Consider the following 17387-nt stretch of genomic DNA (forward strand, 5'->3'; position numbering starts at 1 on the left):
AAGAGAAAAACATTTGCACATGGATTAACATTTTCTAGAACTTATTGCCATTTGTAGGGCAGGGAGAAAACAACAGGATTAGGCAGAGATTCGAATTAACGAACAGTCATTTTGGATTCTGGTTTATGAGGTGAATTCATAGGTTTAATTTGCTGCCATGCAGTTTCCACAATGAGTTGCATTTGGAATGAGTTGCAGTTAAAGTTCTTTTGGGGAGAGAAACAGTCAGACTTCTGATTAACTGAGGCAACCCTAGTTAAAACTAAGGGTGAATGCCCAAAACAAAATCCCTTATACTTTATAGCAGCCTCCCTCAACCTTGGGTCCCCAGATGTTGTTGGACTACAACTCCCATCATTCCTAGCTAGCAGGACCAGTGATCAGGAATGATGGCAGTTGTAGTTGAGGGTTGAGAGAGGCTGCTTTATAGGTATTGGAGTATGACTTGGGACCTTGGGGTTCATTACTACTACTACTTCTAATGTTTTTCAAAGTTTTAATACATACATTTTCTACATATTTTCTTCCATCCATTCTTGTTGAATCCATATGAGCATCTTTCTGTCCTCAGTTACTGCAGAGCAGAGCAAATCCTTCTTTAAGGATTTTTCAATGCAGAACTGAGATTGGCTTTGCTTAAATTGTACGAGTAATAGCAGCTTCCTACTTTAGGGTTTGGTTGCTTACATCTCACTGTGTTTAAATCCCTTTCCCTCATAAGCTAGCTCGTTCAACATCACTGAACAAGGTGGTTCAGTGGATTAAATGTTGGACACCGGAAGCCCTTCGGCAAGTCACTACCTCTTGGCCTTCTTTCTCTATATCTGCAAAAAGGGGATAACCCAGGAGTGGATGTTCGTGAATGAATGAGGTATGGAAAGTTCAATTGCAAGTTTAAATAATCAGTTTGCACTCTTGTGGCAGTTTTATAACAACTATATGATCTACTTGTGGAAGCCTTTTGCTTATCTTTTGTTGTTGATCAGGCAAGGCTCCCTTTTTGGACTCCTGCAGCGCTTGTCCTTAGCAGTTTGCACCAAAGGACTGAGGAAGTAGCTTAGGGTTGGTTGTTTAGGTTTCCTCTCAGTAACTTTATCTGAGCACTTTCTGTTCCTATCTACTTTCTCATGGATAATCTCCTTTCATTTTGTTGAACTCTTCCTGTAAAACAGTTTCTGCTGAATAGCACATGAGTAGTGGGCTATTTTCACATCATGCTATGCTTCAAGCTTCCTTCTGTGCATGTAAACCTATAAAGAGGCTCATCATTTATTCAGCCACAGGTAATTCTCATGCACGCTTAACATACCAAAGAGAAAAGTGTGTGTAAGGAAGGAAGTAGGCTGAGAGGAAAGAGGCAACACTCTTCCCTTATTTTCTCTCTTAAATGAATTTGATAACCAAAGCTACTGAGGACTGTTGAAAATTACAAAATCAGGAAAGGGAGGAGAATATTTGGGCTCCAGTTTGTGGGTGATAATGTTCAAGACTGAATTATAAGGAGGAAAGAACTGGTAAAATCAGACAGTGTAACTTGGTGTCAAGACAGCCGCAGAGTTTTTTCTATGTATGTGTGTCTTTAGTGGGCATGATCTATCAGAGTGATTTAGCCAGAGATGCATCTGCATTTTTGAAAAGGCTGTTTTTGCAGCAGCTAGCGATGAAGCTTTCTTTTGCACAAATAAGTGTGTTCTTTTCCACCTGCCATACCATTGGTAGAAGAGTATTGGAAGCTTCTTTAAAGGTTCTTGATAGCAGATTATCCAAATGCAGTTGATGAATGTTCACTGTCAGGAGCAGGAGATTTGGAGTCTGCATTTCCCAGGGTCTAATCATCTCATAGGGCAGCTGAGTGTGACTCCTTCCCCAATAATCTACTTAACTCAGTAGTTTTCCCCTCCTGTTGCCTCACAAGGAGAAAGAGGCTCCTAGGCTGTTTGCATGATAAGTAGCTTCAGACTCTCCAAGCCTTTGAAGGGAAAGCTGAGAGTTAATTGTGGCAGCTTGAACTAATGGTTTCCCATGTTTACTGGTAGGTTAAGTGAGAAAGAGAGCTTGAAAAACACCCTTCATTTAAGTGCAGTAATGGGCCTTATAGCGAATTTCAAGAGACAACATGTTAATAACTATTCTCTGATCTGGGGGAAAGTGTTCGCCATGTTCTAAGGCTGATGGATTTGCAGGAAGAGTATGATTAAGTACATCAGGGTTTTCTCTTGGGGAAAATTAACTGGGAGATACTCTTGTTTAACTTTTTAAACATCTGCATAACCACTGTGGAGAGTTACCAGCAAGCTGAGTGACCTTTAGGTGGTAATTGATCATGTCTCACGAAAGTCCAACTCACTGCATGTAAAAATGCCTACCTTTGTATGTAGGAGATACACATACCCACAGGACTCATTTTACAGGTAAACCAAATATATGCTACTCCATAACTATTGTACAATTCTGTGCTTTAGGTTTGTGCTGTTCATTTAAGTTTAGAATCATGGTTAGAAGCATTGTATTTGTCGTCAAACGGTAAAATAATTCCTGCATTTTCATGCGAAAAGCAGCCAAAGAAGTGTTAATATCTTCAGCAGATTTATTAGACTGCACATAATCACGATGTCTGAAAACTTTACATAGAACTTAAATGCTTAAAAATCATCCCAGTTTCCAGGAACATTACAGGATGGTGCACCCTGGGCCACATCATAATATACAGAACTAGCACTGGTTTGAGTTACTTAGGTATTCTGGAAACCAATTTAAGGTGAATTATTTCGAGACACTCCATTCAGGTGCGCAACATGAGCATGGAGCAATTCTGGCAGTAGACTTGTAACAGCTGTTACAAGCTGTTAGGCAACTGCGATCAAATTTGCAAGCTTAAAGGAATGACGCAAGCAACTGCGGCTGAGTGTATCATTTGTATCCCTTTTTTTCTAATAAAATTGTGGTGTGTTCTTGGAGTCCCAAATGTCTCTAAATTGCATTGTTACCCATTTTATAGATCGGTGATTCCTTAACATGGATTGATGATCTAGTAACAGGTCACAGGAGGCTTGTGGTGCTACCGCCAAAGTTTCAGCAATGAGCCTTGAAGACAAGCACAGCAAAAGGTGCTAATGGGGCTTCACTTTAGAAAGTTAGGCATGTGTTGGTGGTTCTCCAGTAGGGCTGCAGGGGTGCGACACAGAGTAGGATATATTTGGTCTTAAGTCATCTACCTGTAAAATGAGTCAGAGAGGTGTGAGATCATACTCGTGATGTGAGCTGGGAAGGGGTGACAGAGGGACCCCATTTTTTGTTTTATGGTATGAGGACAACATGCCAGCAATGCCTGATGCAATTAAAACTTAATAAAGATAAGGTGCGAGCTCATATTGGCTAGATTGAGCTCTATGGCTCTTGAAGCCAAGTTGGCATGATCTGTGCATTCTTTCAGCCCTGATGAAATGAAAAGTGAAGGAATGCTGCATGAAACAAATCAGCTTGGATACTTCAGCAAAATCTCACTTGTGTGCTTTGAGGGTGGAGGGGAATGCATCCCAGTCTGTTTGATTCTCATTGCCAAGTATTCAGTCAGAGATGCTGGAGTCCCTTGCCTCTCTTGCATTAGGCTTGTGTTGGAACTGATGGACAAGGGTTCACCAATAGTCGCAGGACTGGAAAAGAAATGTATATCCTCCTAACTATAGGATGGCTTGAGTTGCTTAAATGAGGATTTAGGAACATAAATACTGAAGGTTCGATGATGCACTTGTGTTCTTTTGCTTTGTATAATACCTTAGCTTCTGTCTTGAAGAGTGAATATGTATTATCAGGCAGAACATAAACTAGCAGTGTGTGTGTTAGTGGAATTCTTAATATATTATTTAATATCTGCATTTCCCATGGGATGTGTGCATTAATCCATCACACAAAATCTGTTTGCTTCATAGATTTGTTCTCTTCAAGATGAAAAATTATGTAGCTGGAATTTTTCATGCTTAATTTCTCAAAAACTGATTTATGATGGCAGTGGAGCTAAGAGTTTTTCATTTGTGATAACAGGGCTATGATGGAAATAGAGAATATGAGCCTGGGGACTGGGTAACCCATACTGAAATGTTTATTGCTGTCTTTGAAATGCAACATATTAGGTTGAAGATGTGTCTTGGTAAAAGAGAACAGAGCAGTACCAGGCCTAGGGGATATTTTTAGTCTTCCAATAACTGAATACATTAAAGAGAAATCAGTTTCATTGTCATACTGTGATCAAGAATGCAGAAGTATTCCAGGGACCACAAGACCCATAAGGATCTAATATTTTCAATATACCCTTATATTTGGGTATAGACCTTTTTTGCATTAACATGGAAAAAAACCCCAGCCAGTGTATTTCTCCCAAAATATCCTTTCTTTTTGTTGTGCTGATGTAGTCGCCTGAGTCAGGGCTCACTTTTTCTTTTGCTGAAATGTCTACGTGCCTCCTCGTATGTTGTGCATGAAGACGACAATAATTCTAGAGAAAATGTATATTCTGTAAAAGGTAAATGCACCCTTGACTATTAGGTCCAGTCGCAGACAACTCTGGGGTTGCGGCGCTCATCTCGCTTTTCTGGCCGAGGGAGCCAGTGTACAGCTTCCTGGTCATGTGGCCAGCATGACTAAGCCGTTTCTGGCGAACCAGAGCAGTGCACAGAAACACCGCTTACCTTCCCTCCGGAGTGGTACCTATTTATCTGCTTGCACTGCGTGCTTTCAAACTGCTAGGTTGGCAGGAGCTGGGACCGAACAATGGGAGCTCACCCCGTTGCGGAGATTCGAACTGCCAACCTTCTGATCGGCAAGTCCTAGGCTCAGTGGTTTAACCCACAGCTTATGCTACATTTGTGGGTGGGTGGTTTTTTTGTTGGTGTGGGGGGGAATAGAGACCAGGTTCCAGTAGCTTGGTTGAGAGCATGCTCAAGTGGCTGTTGCTGAACTCACAACTGGAGGTACTCGCTGTTCCAATTTGAGCAATTGTTGTGGCTCAGGAAAGGGCTTCCATGACGGCAAAATCATGGTATGGTCCCAGTAGAGGGTGCTAGTTAATACAAGCAGCACTTGCATCTCAGTGCTTCCTCAGCATGCTTCTGCATTATTGAGGGTAGGGAGGTAACCAAACTGTGCATCTCTTTAGTTATTGTCTTATCTTACTATAAAACGTGTTTGTAAGAAAAAGGTAATCATGCTGCAGCAGTTTGCTTCTTGGCGGCCATGTGAACTGCAGCACAACGAGAGCAGGTGGAAAGAGTGAGAAAATCGTCGCAGTGAGCAAACGAGCAGGCAGCTGAGTGGCCCAAGTGGTCTTTCCCTGCTCCCCTGTCACTGCCACCAACCACCTGCTTGCTTCTTAGCTCGTTCACATGCACAAGCAACAAGCTGAGGAAAGCCCAGGGTCCTAGCGGGGAACCTGGCTGAGCGAATGAGCAGGCGAGCCATCAGGCCTTCATGTGCTTCCTGTTGCTGCAGCCCTTTGTCTGCCATCACTGTCAAAAGGCACACTTCCTCCTCTTCATTCCTCTGTGAGGGGTGGCCAAGGAGGAAATGAGATTGTCTTAGAATTGTAGAGTTGGAAGGGATCCCTGAGGATCCTCTAGTCCAACCCCCTGCAATGCAGGAATCTCAACTAAAGCATCCATGACAGATGGCCATCCAGCCTCTGCTTAAAAACCTCCAAGGAAGGAGAGTTCACCACCTTCCAAGAGACTCTTCCCAATGTTTAGCTGGGATGCCATCTTATGAAGATGGAAACAACATTTGCTCATCTCGAGTCCACAAGGACTGTTCTCAAATATTATAGGCAGAGGCTCTGAGATTACACTTTTGGTCAACTAATATCCTTATTTGCTCACAGCTTCTCCCATTTCATAGCCAGCAGTGGGAGCTCCTTATGTTTTTGGAGCTGCAGACCGTGGGCTATAGGCATTTGAAATTATTCTTTTCGCACAATGCTATACAGAGGCAGTTTGTATCATGTGAGTAACTTTTTTGCTTATGCTTTTTATTTATATGTTTGTCACTGAATCATGTCTGTTGTCTCTGTTGAGTTTCATTTTATTTTCAAGCTAACAGGGCTCTATCAAGTAGTAGTTATGAACACACATGAGTGTTTGTAAGGATAGAGGTATGATTGGAAATACCATAGAAAGACAAAGTAATATCTTTTGACTGGACTGCTACATGAAATGGAAATGTTTCAAAATATGCTCAAAGCAAGCAATCCTCTGATTGGAAAGGTTTGCTCTAAATGGAGGGTTTGAAGCAACTCTTCTTTCTGGAAAGAAAATAGGCCGTCTTTGAAATTCCACTTGGAAATAGCGATGCATATTATCTGGCATTGATTTCTCTTTTAGAAAAGTAGCAACAGATTATATATATATATGATGGAACCAGAAATGGAGGTCTAACAATGATAGATGAGGGGAAACACTTATCTCATTTCCTCTCATTCAGTTGGGTTATGCATGTGGTTTGGGACCATAAACTCTAGGGATTATTTCATCATAGAGACAATAAACATTTTGGACTGAAAACTCACTACACACTTTTTCTGACTGAGTTTGACATGCAGGAATTCTCATGGACTTCTGCTTTTTATTTTCTCTTCCTCTCATTGCTTTGCCAGCCAGTTTCGGTGAAAAAGAAAAGAGTGTTTCTTACCAACTGTTGGATTGGGCTGTGAAGATTTTGAAACTGTTGTATCTGCACATATTTATTTCTGATTGACATTCCTGTAGAGTGATTATAGCTTTAATCATTTTTAATCTTTCATACTGGAATGGTGATCATAAATAAATGCGTAAAACAATCTCAGGTGTTTCCGTGACTAAAGGATGCAGCTTGCCTTGTTTGATCTTGGAGGAGCTGTTGGGGTCAATGGTTCGTACAATAAAGTTGATGGTGGCCTTGGAGGAAAATGTTATTAAATCAAAGGTGCAGGTTGTAATCCTTCTGGGCAGACTCTATCTTGCACTTGGGATCTCTACAGTGCCTAGAAGAATGACAGTTTTAAAATGTGCACAGGCATTGATTTAGCACTAAGAACTGTTGTTTACAATACAGCCTGAGTTGGAAACTGCAGCTATTTTATCAAAGTATTATAAATCACTTAAAGCATTTTAAATCATTTAAAATATGGATAAAAATGGAAGACAAATTGCACTTCAGACCTGAGCAACATATTGCATTTATGTGACACTAGAAATTAGACCAGAACTGGTAATTCATACAGGTTAGGGAGTGGGTGGCGCTGTGGTCTAAACCACTGAGCCTCTTGGGCTTGCTGATCAGAAGGTCAGTGGTTCAAATACACACAACAGGGTGAGCTCCCCTTGCTTTGTCCCAGCTTCTGCCAACCTCGCAGTTCGAAAGCACACCAGTGCAAGTAGATAAATAGGTACTGCTGTGGCGGGGAGGTAAATGGCATTTCCATGTGCTCTGGCTTCCATCATGATGTTCCGTTGCGCCAGAAGCGGTTTAGTCATGCTGGCCACATGACCCGGAAAGCTGTCTGTGGACAAACACCGGCTCCTTTGGCCTGAAGTGAGATGAGCGCCGCGCCCCATAGTCAACTGTCCAGGGGTCCTTTACCTACCTGTCATATAGGTTCTTGAGATTTTTTGGAGGTGCTCAGGCCCAGTCACTAATTGAAACCCCACATTATAATTTTATATGGTTCAGAAACATAAAATTGCCAAAAAGAGAAATGAATTAAAAAACAGTGTTGCACAACATCTGCCTTTGTTTAGCTAATGGCAGGCAAAATTGTAGCAAGAGCGTCTGTCTCTGACTCGGCGCTTGTTAGTTGACAACTGTGTTGCAAATTTCATTTTTAGTTCCCGCTGGCATCCACAGGAGACACAGAAAATGTATCGGTAGCTTACACAAATAGTTTTTATCTTCCAACTTTTAAATCTGCAGGAACATTAACTTCACTTATGCCTTGCATGGTGTGTTAATTTTGACAAAGCCCTTTATGCTAGGTGGGATTTTGTAGCAGTGCTACTTTCTAGAGCAATCCAGATATTTACATTAAAAACATGTGGCTTATAAATAAGCATTTACTATTTTATTTAGTTCTTGTGGTATGGATCCTTTAACAAAATATTGCTACTAGGTTTCCATAATTTGGTCAGTAATCAAGCAATTCCATTAAACCTGCCTTTTTTAAATATTGATTTTTTTTCAGTATGTTATCATCATGTCTGGGGCTATTGTCCATCTGTGCATCACATTTACCATTTATATACCGGTAATCACATCTTTTCAACTTCCAACTTCTGAAATTGAATGGTGCAAAGGGATGTGTTTCTTTTATCACAGATTTGACTCTGCATTTGGTGCCAAACTTGTTCTAGGAAGCCTAGACATTTTCTCAGGCTTCCTGGATAGTTTTTGTAGGTTGCTATTTCTCAGCCTCAGTGCCCCGTGTGTAAAGTGTAAGTGACCTACTTGGAACCTCTGTCACATAAGCCTAGTGGGAATTGTAAAGGGAAATTTGGAAGAGAATGTTGACTGGTTTGAATCAAAGCTGTCAACTTTTCCCTTTTCTTGCGAGGAATCCTATTCGGAATAAGGGAATTTCCCTTTAAAAAAGGGAAACGTTGACAGCTATGGTTTGAATACGACTGGCTTCTGCGGTGAATTTTAACTTGGGGTCTTTTGGAGACAATTGAATAAGGAAAAGCCTGTTCCCTTCCTTGAGATTTGGGAATTGGGCTAACAGCCAATCCAATAAGCTTACATACAGACCCTCACCATTGGATGCGACTTTCTGAGTCTTCAGCAACCACTCACCTAAGCCTGCTCTTGATAACAAAAGCGGACTAAAGAGCTAACATTGTTTCCCAAGCTGTAACATTTAAAAATGAGGTCAAAAGTAATAACGGGTCAGTTTCCTTGGTGCAGGAGGCCACATGTACACTTGAAATGTTTACACTGACACATCACTCAGGTGAAAGAGCCGGGCTGCCACAAAGTAATACAAGACCAATTCCCTAGAGAGGCAGGTGAGGGTATTTACAAATAAGCTACCTTGAGGGTGTGGAATATTGACTTAAGTGACTGCAAAAGTGATCACCACCCAACAGGAAAATGTCAGAAAGGGAAAGGGTGAGTGCATGGGGGAAGTGTCTCTTTAACAGCAACAGCAGACTGGTTTCGGTTAGATTTATGCATTCCTCTTCTAGTTCAGTGTTGCTAAACTGGTGCTTTCCAGATGTTTTGTACTGCAACTCCATCATCCCTGACCATGAGCTGTTGTGGCTGGGGCTGCTGGGAGCTCCAAAACATCTGCAGGGCCATGTTGGCTCTCTGTGTCTTACAGTTTGTTCTCTGATGTCTGGACACTGTTAATTAATTGGAGCTTCAACAGGAAAATGAAAAAGAATAACATGGAACGGCAGCTCTCTGGTTGCAGCCAATCTTCGCTCTCAAAAACTGGTGACATTTTGCATAGCAAGAGCAACTTGCCTGGGCATCTTTATCACCCATTCCCAAGGTGTTGAAAAAGCACCAAGAGAACTGCTCACTAACTTGGCAAGACTCTGGCACTTGGAAGCCCTGCAAGGCAGGAGACAGTGCCCATCATTGTGCAGTCCTTCTGTAATGTATGTGAGTGAGTAAAACAGACCCGAGTGACTCATTTCAGGGGTACATTTCTGTTTACATTTGCCATGCACGATTTTGCATATTTTCTTTGGAGGCCTAATTTCAGTCATCATGAAAGTAACTACTTCCCTTTTTTGAGGCATAGATCTCAAATTTGTTCTTTTCCATCCAGCTATACTAGTCTGGCTTTTCCTCCAGATTTCAATCTCAGCCCCCCTTCCTTTTCATCTTCCTCTTATATTTTAACAATTCTACCTCTCAGGCTATTTGAGGGAGTTTCCCTAGAAATATTATGTATCACAAATTTCCATCTATGATCTTGATCTGCTTTCATTCTCTAAGAATCTTGTATCTTTTGACTACTGATTTTAAATTAACGCATAGAATCTAGCAATGAAAATGTAACGGATTTTTAAAAGGCACAGAGAAACATAGAAAAACTGAAGTATAAATATTCATTGTTTTCCTCCTCTTGTGCAAAGACTGTGCCTTTAGCTACGTCGCAGAGAAATGTACATCCTATCTTTCAGCATAAGTAGTGCAATAAAGAACCAAGTTCCATATGTCACAGGACAGCCTTCACCATTCTGATGCAGTCCAGATGTTTTGGATTACAACTTTCATCAGCCCCAGTCTCACCTGGCTCTGCTGCCTGGTGCTGATGGGAGTTGTAGTCCATCTGTAGGGCACAAGGATAGTGAAGGGTGGCATACAAAATGGCCATCACATCTCCAAATATTTTTAGTTTTCTTTTAAAGCTAAGACTTCCCAATTGGACCGGAACACCAGCTAAACATAAAAGTAGCCTTGTTGGGGTCATAGAACTATAGAGTTGGAAGGGACCTTGAGGGTCATCTAGTGCAACCCCCTGCAACGCAGACACCCTGCCCACAGCCGTCCCTGGATGGGCCCGAACCGCCTACCTTCTTGGTTAAACAGCATCTCTTTGTAAAATTAACTATCAGGGAGGTGGGATGAGAATAGTAGTGGCTCAGATGATCGAGTTATTTGAGATCAGAAGTTAAGTTCCAGAACTCATTTGTGTTTTGCTAATTACTGAAAATGTTCATATGGCATTTTTCATGTGCAAATCTCTTTTAAGCTTCTAATGTAATTTACAATCATATTGCCTTCATTAGTGGAGATGAGCTTTGTTCCCATTTCAAACTAGGGCTGAGTGAGCGGCACTTGTACAGAATCTACAAATGCCCCTTGTATTACGTCAGCTACACGGGAAGAAGCTTTTTTCTACAAGGGAAGAACTATTTTATGATGTGAAGTTGTTCTTCTAGAAACTTTAATTTTGTATTTGAGATTTATAATAATTACAGAGATAATTAGGTTTTGTTTTGATTCCTTTCAGGGATGATGGTGGTGATCGTACTACTGCTGATTGCGATAGTCGTCGTTGCTGTGTGGCCCACAAAATAACCAGCGGAGCTATTACTTTGGAGCCATTGCACTCTGAGGCAAGGAAAATTCGATCTCATTACTGACACTTTCTGTGGACTTGGCTGTATTTGACTCGTTCTCAGTGCACTGGCAGAAGCACGGCTGGTGGAGAAATTCATTTTGCAAAAATCTCTATCCAGTAGGACTTGATATTTTTGAGAATGTTACTGGTAGGAGGCGAATCTCCTAACAAACATCAAAGCATAAATGCAATTAATTCCAATTTCACCTGTCTCTGCTAGGTGGGATCTACAGTTAATCTCTAGAATGCCAAGCTAAGATATTGGAGTTTTTATTCTAACATTATCTTTGAAGCTGAAATTAATACATCTTGGTTTTGAATGTCAGGGCAGTGGATCTGGTGGTGTTCAGGCAAACTGCTGCTCTGATCCATGTTCTGTTTCACATGGATATTTGCACAAACCTTTCAGATGCACATAAATCCTGGATAATCTTTGGCTTGAGACAGAACAGTTACTGCTGTTACATTTATATAGACAGGAGCAAATTGGTATTGTTTGGAAAATAAGGTGATATTTCTATCCTAAAATGCAAACACTAACACATTATGCTGTGCTGTGTAGTTTTCCTCCTAACTACATTAATAGCAGGGAAGAAACATGATTACCTGAAGCTCCAAAATCTATATTTTAGATGAGAAATTAAAATAGTTGAGAGTAGCAATACAAAAAGTCGCTATTTAATGTTTGCTCACCTCCAGAAATCATTATTTTGCTACATATGTGCCAACTTGATTGATCAATTTACTACAATAACAAGACGGAATAAAACACTTAATTTCTGTATTACTCTTTGGGCACATCATTATTTCATTTTCTGCCCTTCTTTTCTTTTCTTTGTTTTGTTTTCCTGTGGGTCAGGGAAGTTTGAAATCTAAAGAACTTTAAAGACTGCCTCTGGCTGTCAACCCACCTAAGCTCTGATATTTGTTGACTGCATGAATTTTGGGAAATGGTTCTATGAGAACAGTAGATTTTTAAAGAAAGCTGCATTAGGACGTGTGTGCCCACATCCAAGACAATGCAGGAAGCAGCTGTGCAAATCCTTTTATAATCAATACTTCAGTCTCCAGAGCATCTTGTTTTGGCCATGCTACAGTAAATAGTGAACCTCTAATCCACTGTTGGGAATGGGTGGTATACTGCAAAGATGAGAAATCCTAGATCAAAAAGATATCCACTGGAAGGAGATGGGTGCATGTGCAATCATTAGCCCTTTTGTTAAAGACTCCATAGAGGTGGTTGGTTCTAGAGCTGCTCACCATATGGATGTTGCCTTACAATAGCCAAAAACAACGTGGGAAGATGGGAAGCTGCCTTCTACTGAGTCAAACCATTGGTCTATCTGGTTCAGTATTGGCAGCAGCTCTCCAGGCAGGGGACATTGTCAGTCCTACCTGGAGAGGTTAGGGGTTGAACCTTGGACTTTCTGCTTGCAACGCTCTTATCACAGAGCAAGCAAAGAATGCAAAGGAGAATTATCATGCACAGTCATGCAGTGATCGCATAAACATGGCAGACTCTGGTGAGACATGGTCAGCAAAACTATGGATTCTGTTTGCGTTCTTCTGGAAAGTAACAGCACCACTTTCCACTGAAGATCATTCAAACATTTTGTGTTACTTATTACTGGAGGTTATCTTTTGAACCTGGGGCTGGCTGAAAGTTGTCTTTTCCATAGATGGTTCCCCCGCCCCCGATCCCCCTTTCTAAGTTGTAATAAAGAAATGAAAGCCAAAAAGTAAGTAAAGCAGCTTTTCTAGAAAGAGATGCATTCAGCCAGATCTGTATTGGAACCCAAGTTGGTTGAACTGTGTGGTACTGAGTAAATGGAGGGAAGAGCAAGAGACATCACCAGAGTTGGGTGCTTCTTCCATTACCTGTGGTGTGGCTGGTACTCCCCCATGGCTTCCAGAAGAGCTGGTATGGAAATCTAGTGTTTCATTTCTAAAATGGTGCATGGAAGTGTCATCTTTTGAGCAGGAAGCCTATCCCTAACTTCAGATTTTGGAGAGGAGTTGCTCATGGTTCCTTGGTAGTAAAGGACTTAGTCAAGGTAAGTTCTCACTCTAATTAATCCATGGAGCAACAACAGTTGCAGGTTGGTGTTGCCACTGGAAAAACCTAGCAGTATTTCCAAGCTTCCCAGTGGGACCACCTTTACAAGAGCAGAACATACTTATTATCTGTGATAATGAGTAACAATACCCAATTATTTCTGCTTGGGAAGGCTGGTGTACTTCCTTCCTTGGTTCAAATATATGCAGAATAATTGGCTTTCTCAACATGAAGGGTGTTTTGAAGGTGAAAGAAAAATGCAGTTGCTTCAGAACTTCACAAAAGCCGTAGTTACAGCAGAAGCAAAATTCAGTACACATAAAAACAGCTTATGTTGTTGTGCTTGCTTGATTCTCCACTTCTGATCTAGTATTGTTGCTGTTTTTCATTACTTTTCGAAACCTTAGAGGGAACAGTTGTAAGAAATATTTGCTTATTTTCAGTGGAAGATATTGTATTCCCCGAAGCTCACAGAATCACACTGCTAAGTATGTAAGAGTCCTTCGGATCATACCAAAGGCCCATCCTGTCCAGCATCTTGATTTTCACCGTGACCAGTCAGATGCTTAAGAGACGCCTACAACAGAATATGAGCACAATAATTAACTCTCACTTGTTTCCCACAGCTCTGGTATTTAGAGGTAGACTGCCTCTGATCCTGGAGTTAATCAGGATCAGCTATCCCGATTAGCAGCATTCGATAGCCTTATATCATCCATGAATTTGCCTAATCCCCTTTCAAAGCTAAGTTGATGGCAATTAGCACAATTTGTTCATCCTGTTTCAACAGAAGAGACTGGCATAAGGTGAGTAGAAGTTTACAAGAGTTTATTTGACAGATGTCTGGATTTAGTCCTATCAAATGGATCCTGCACAGTTACATGCTGCTCCTGGTTCAGTTGTCAGCCCATCTAACAAATAAAAGAAAACGGAGGGAGGGGGAATAAGAAAATCCACAACTTTTTTCCCACATGTCATTAAATATATTCATATATATAACCATAATATATTAGTATGCATTGTAAAGAAACATTGCCCCCAAACTATATGTAATAGTCATAACTAAACAACATTTACAATTCATGATATTAACAGGAATAATCAAAACACAGCTGATTTTTTCCCCTGCGTAATAGGGAAAAGGTAAGATGATCAAGGGAATGAGCATACAATGAACCAGCTAAAACAAAACATAAAATGGGGAGGAAGCCATTGTTCAATGCTACTCATGAGTGGTGATTGTTTTGGCATTTCAGCTGCTTCTCAGAATGGTTTGTGTTGCCCTTTTACCCTGTCAATGTAGAGCTTGGAATGTTTCTCAAGAAGACCTTGAATGTAGTCTGCTGTGTGGCACTCCTAGAGCAGGTGCAAGGCATCAACTTCCTTTTTTTGAGATTCATTTAAATACTAAATTTGGTGATAGTTTTACTTATTTTCTCAACTGCAAAAAAAAAATTAGTTCTTTAGGAAACTACGGCTTGCCATTCTGCTTCCTAAACCACCACCTTTGCTGGGCTGCTCTTGCTGAGTTCTAGTCCCTTAAATTTTGGCTGTGAAACCAACAGGAAAGGATTATTGACCTTCTCTGTTATGAAAGGTTGCCTAACTGAGTGTTAGCCTCCGAATAAAAAGGACAACCCTAAATGTAAGAGACAATCCTGACCATATACTACCTCCTAAGCACATTTGATGGTGTAGAAAGATTTGAAGCGCCACCAAATAAGTAGCCCCAAGTATGCTGAGGCTGTGTTGCTGTATTTCTGTTTTAGAGAAAAAAGAGAGAGGGGTTCTAGAATGTAAGCCAACCCCCCCCAAATATAACTCCTTTTATTTCATAGTTTACTGATTGAAGCTGAAAGTCTCTCTGACTCTCCTATATGCTCATTGCAGTATACCTAGACAGGTAAATTCTTTAAATGTGGGATGTGCAAAACAAACCCTTAAGCCTGCCAATATAGATGACAAGGAAAAGGCTTTTCTTACTAATTTGGGATGAGGAGAAAGTAATCTAAAAAATTACATTTCTGGTTAATATACAGTTTCTGAGTTCTAGCCTATTTTACATTTTGTACTATACAGTCAGCATTCTTGGTTTTCTCTATAAGCCGCCCCCCCCCCCCGACTGCCTTTTGCTATCTTGGTGTCTCCATGCCCCTTTACAGCTCTCTAGGATATCGGTGTCCACTATGGAAGCGCAGGTCATTTTCCAGCTGTCCTATAGGGATTGGGCAAACGGTGAGGGTATCTGTTTGTAAACGTTGTTTTGAGGAATTATTTAGTGGTTATCAGTACTAATTCCCAAAACCAAACATAGAACTGGCTCCTGAATGCTCACAGGAATATATATGTGCTGCTGTGTAGTTAAGATGCAGAACAGAACTGTCAAGGGGAAACGACATCACACCAAGATCTGTATTGTAGCCAGAGAATTCCATATGGAAAGCGAGGAACGAGAGGTTTGTGTCAAGGAGAAGGATGCACTCGTCAGGCTGAGATGGATTTTTAGGCGCTTTGATTTTTCTTTCTGAATTTTCAGTCTAGGATAAATCTATTGTCAGACTACTAAGCACGTTATATGAAAATCAAATTGTTTTCTGTTCAATGCTGGAACACTAATGAGAACTCAGACAAAAGCCCCCCTCCTCCTCCCTGTTACCTTTAGGACACAGAAAATATGCAGTCACTGAGCTACCCCACAGGGCACAGCTCAGAGAAGAGTCTGAACCTGACTAAGTTACAGCTTAGGCAGAGTATCATTATACCCTGTTTTACCCAGGCTGTGTGACTTGTAAAACCCCTGCGTTCCATTGATTTTAAAATAAAAACCAGGCTTTTCGAAGGGCTCTCTGTTTTCTTTAGTGTCTAGGTTCTATATGAAAAATAGGTGAAATTTTGAGAGGGATGTTTAAAAACATTAATTAAAAAAAAATTCAACAGTAGCAAAAGTGAAGATAAACAGAGGCTTTCAGTTCAGCTTTAAACCCAATTACTACTTAAAAAATGAACGTTCCATACAGGAGTACCTACCTCACCACTGATGTTTATCACTAGTGGGCCTGCATTCAGAGTCTATATCAGTGCTAAGATTTTACAGGCCGCTCTTTCAATACAGTACACTTCAACATGTTGCTAACACAAGAAAGCTGATGACATTTGAAGAGTTTTGAGCAGTGGTTTTCAAACTGTGGTCCTAGGAATCCTAGAGTTCCTTAGCAGGTTATTCAGGGTTTCTCCTGATGAGAAGCAGATCCTCTTTGCTTGCATTGCACAGACTGAGTAGAATGCTGGGTGGGCTCTGGGGAGCGTCTCTCAGATAGGCCCAACAAGCATGGCGGACATTGCACAACAACAGAGTGCACAGTTCCTCAGCAGACAAATCAGTGTAGAACAGGTATCCTGAAGATAGGAAGTTCGAAAACCAATGACCTAATAAGATGCAGCTTTTCCGGAGTTACTTACTTTGGTTCTGTCATGCAGCAGAATGAGGCGGTAGAATCTGGAGGTGATAAAATGGATTGTACTACTCATGGGTGAGAAAATAACCATTTTGAATGCTGCCCGGCATGCAAAATTCCCTGCAAGTTTTTTTAAAAAGGAAACAAACTAGCATGTCAGGACGGTTCTAGCTCTTCCTGCTGTGCTACTTTTCTACATTCAGGGAGTATTTTATGGAGGGCGTCACTCTAAAATATAGAACCCCACTATCTATATTATGCTACTTAATTTCACAGTATGAGTAGATCAGGGCAGTGTGTGGCTGAAACAGGACATGGCAACAAGCACTTTTTGTTTCAGTTGTTGGCTTGGCTCTTTTTTGTCTTCTATTTTAGTAGGTAAACTAATTCCCTCTGAATCTAAAATGAGTGTCAGTATGAACAACACTGATAAATGTACCTCAGCTGTGAGAATGTTCTGCATATTTCTTTTTCAGCAACTAGGTTCATATAAAGAAGTGGGAGCCCAGAAACTCTCAACAGTGTGCAGAGCAGTTGAGTCACAGCACTTCGTTCCCACCCCTTGCCTTCAGCCAGGGATCCTAACTCTGTCCCCCTATTCTCGGCTTCCCCGGCATCTGGCCACTTTACACCTATTTGTGCTACAGTTTGTTTTATGGTAGTTTATGTCATTATATAAATATTGTCAATTGCTATAAAACAAGGCAAAACCACTGGAAAATGTCATTAAAAGGATGTTTCCATATTTCCTAATAGGAAACATCTTGGGGAAGTTTGT

General features: G+C 40.9%; 1 protein-coding gene across 1 annotated transcript in view; it reads left to right on the forward strand.

The window, feature by feature from the left end:
- STX8 (syntaxin 8) overlaps window positions 1-16738 on the forward strand; it is a 78006-nt gene extending 61268 nt beyond the window's left edge. The window contains exon 8 of the mRNA XM_080994061.1: window positions 10988-16738. Coding sequence (XP_080850187.1) covers window positions 10988-11055 — 68 coding nt within the window. The 3' untranslated portion in view covers window positions 11056-16738. The remainder of the gene's footprint in view (window positions 1-10987) is intronic.
- The last annotated feature ends 649 nt before the right edge of the window (window positions 16739-17387 follow it).

The sequence above is a fragment of the Podarcis pityusensis genome, assembly GCF_964106645.2.
Source record: "Podarcis pityusensis genome assembly, chromosome: 2".
In the NCBI taxonomy this organism is placed as follows: Eukaryota; Metazoa; Chordata; class Lepidosauria; order Squamata; family Lacertidae; genus Podarcis; species Podarcis pityusensis.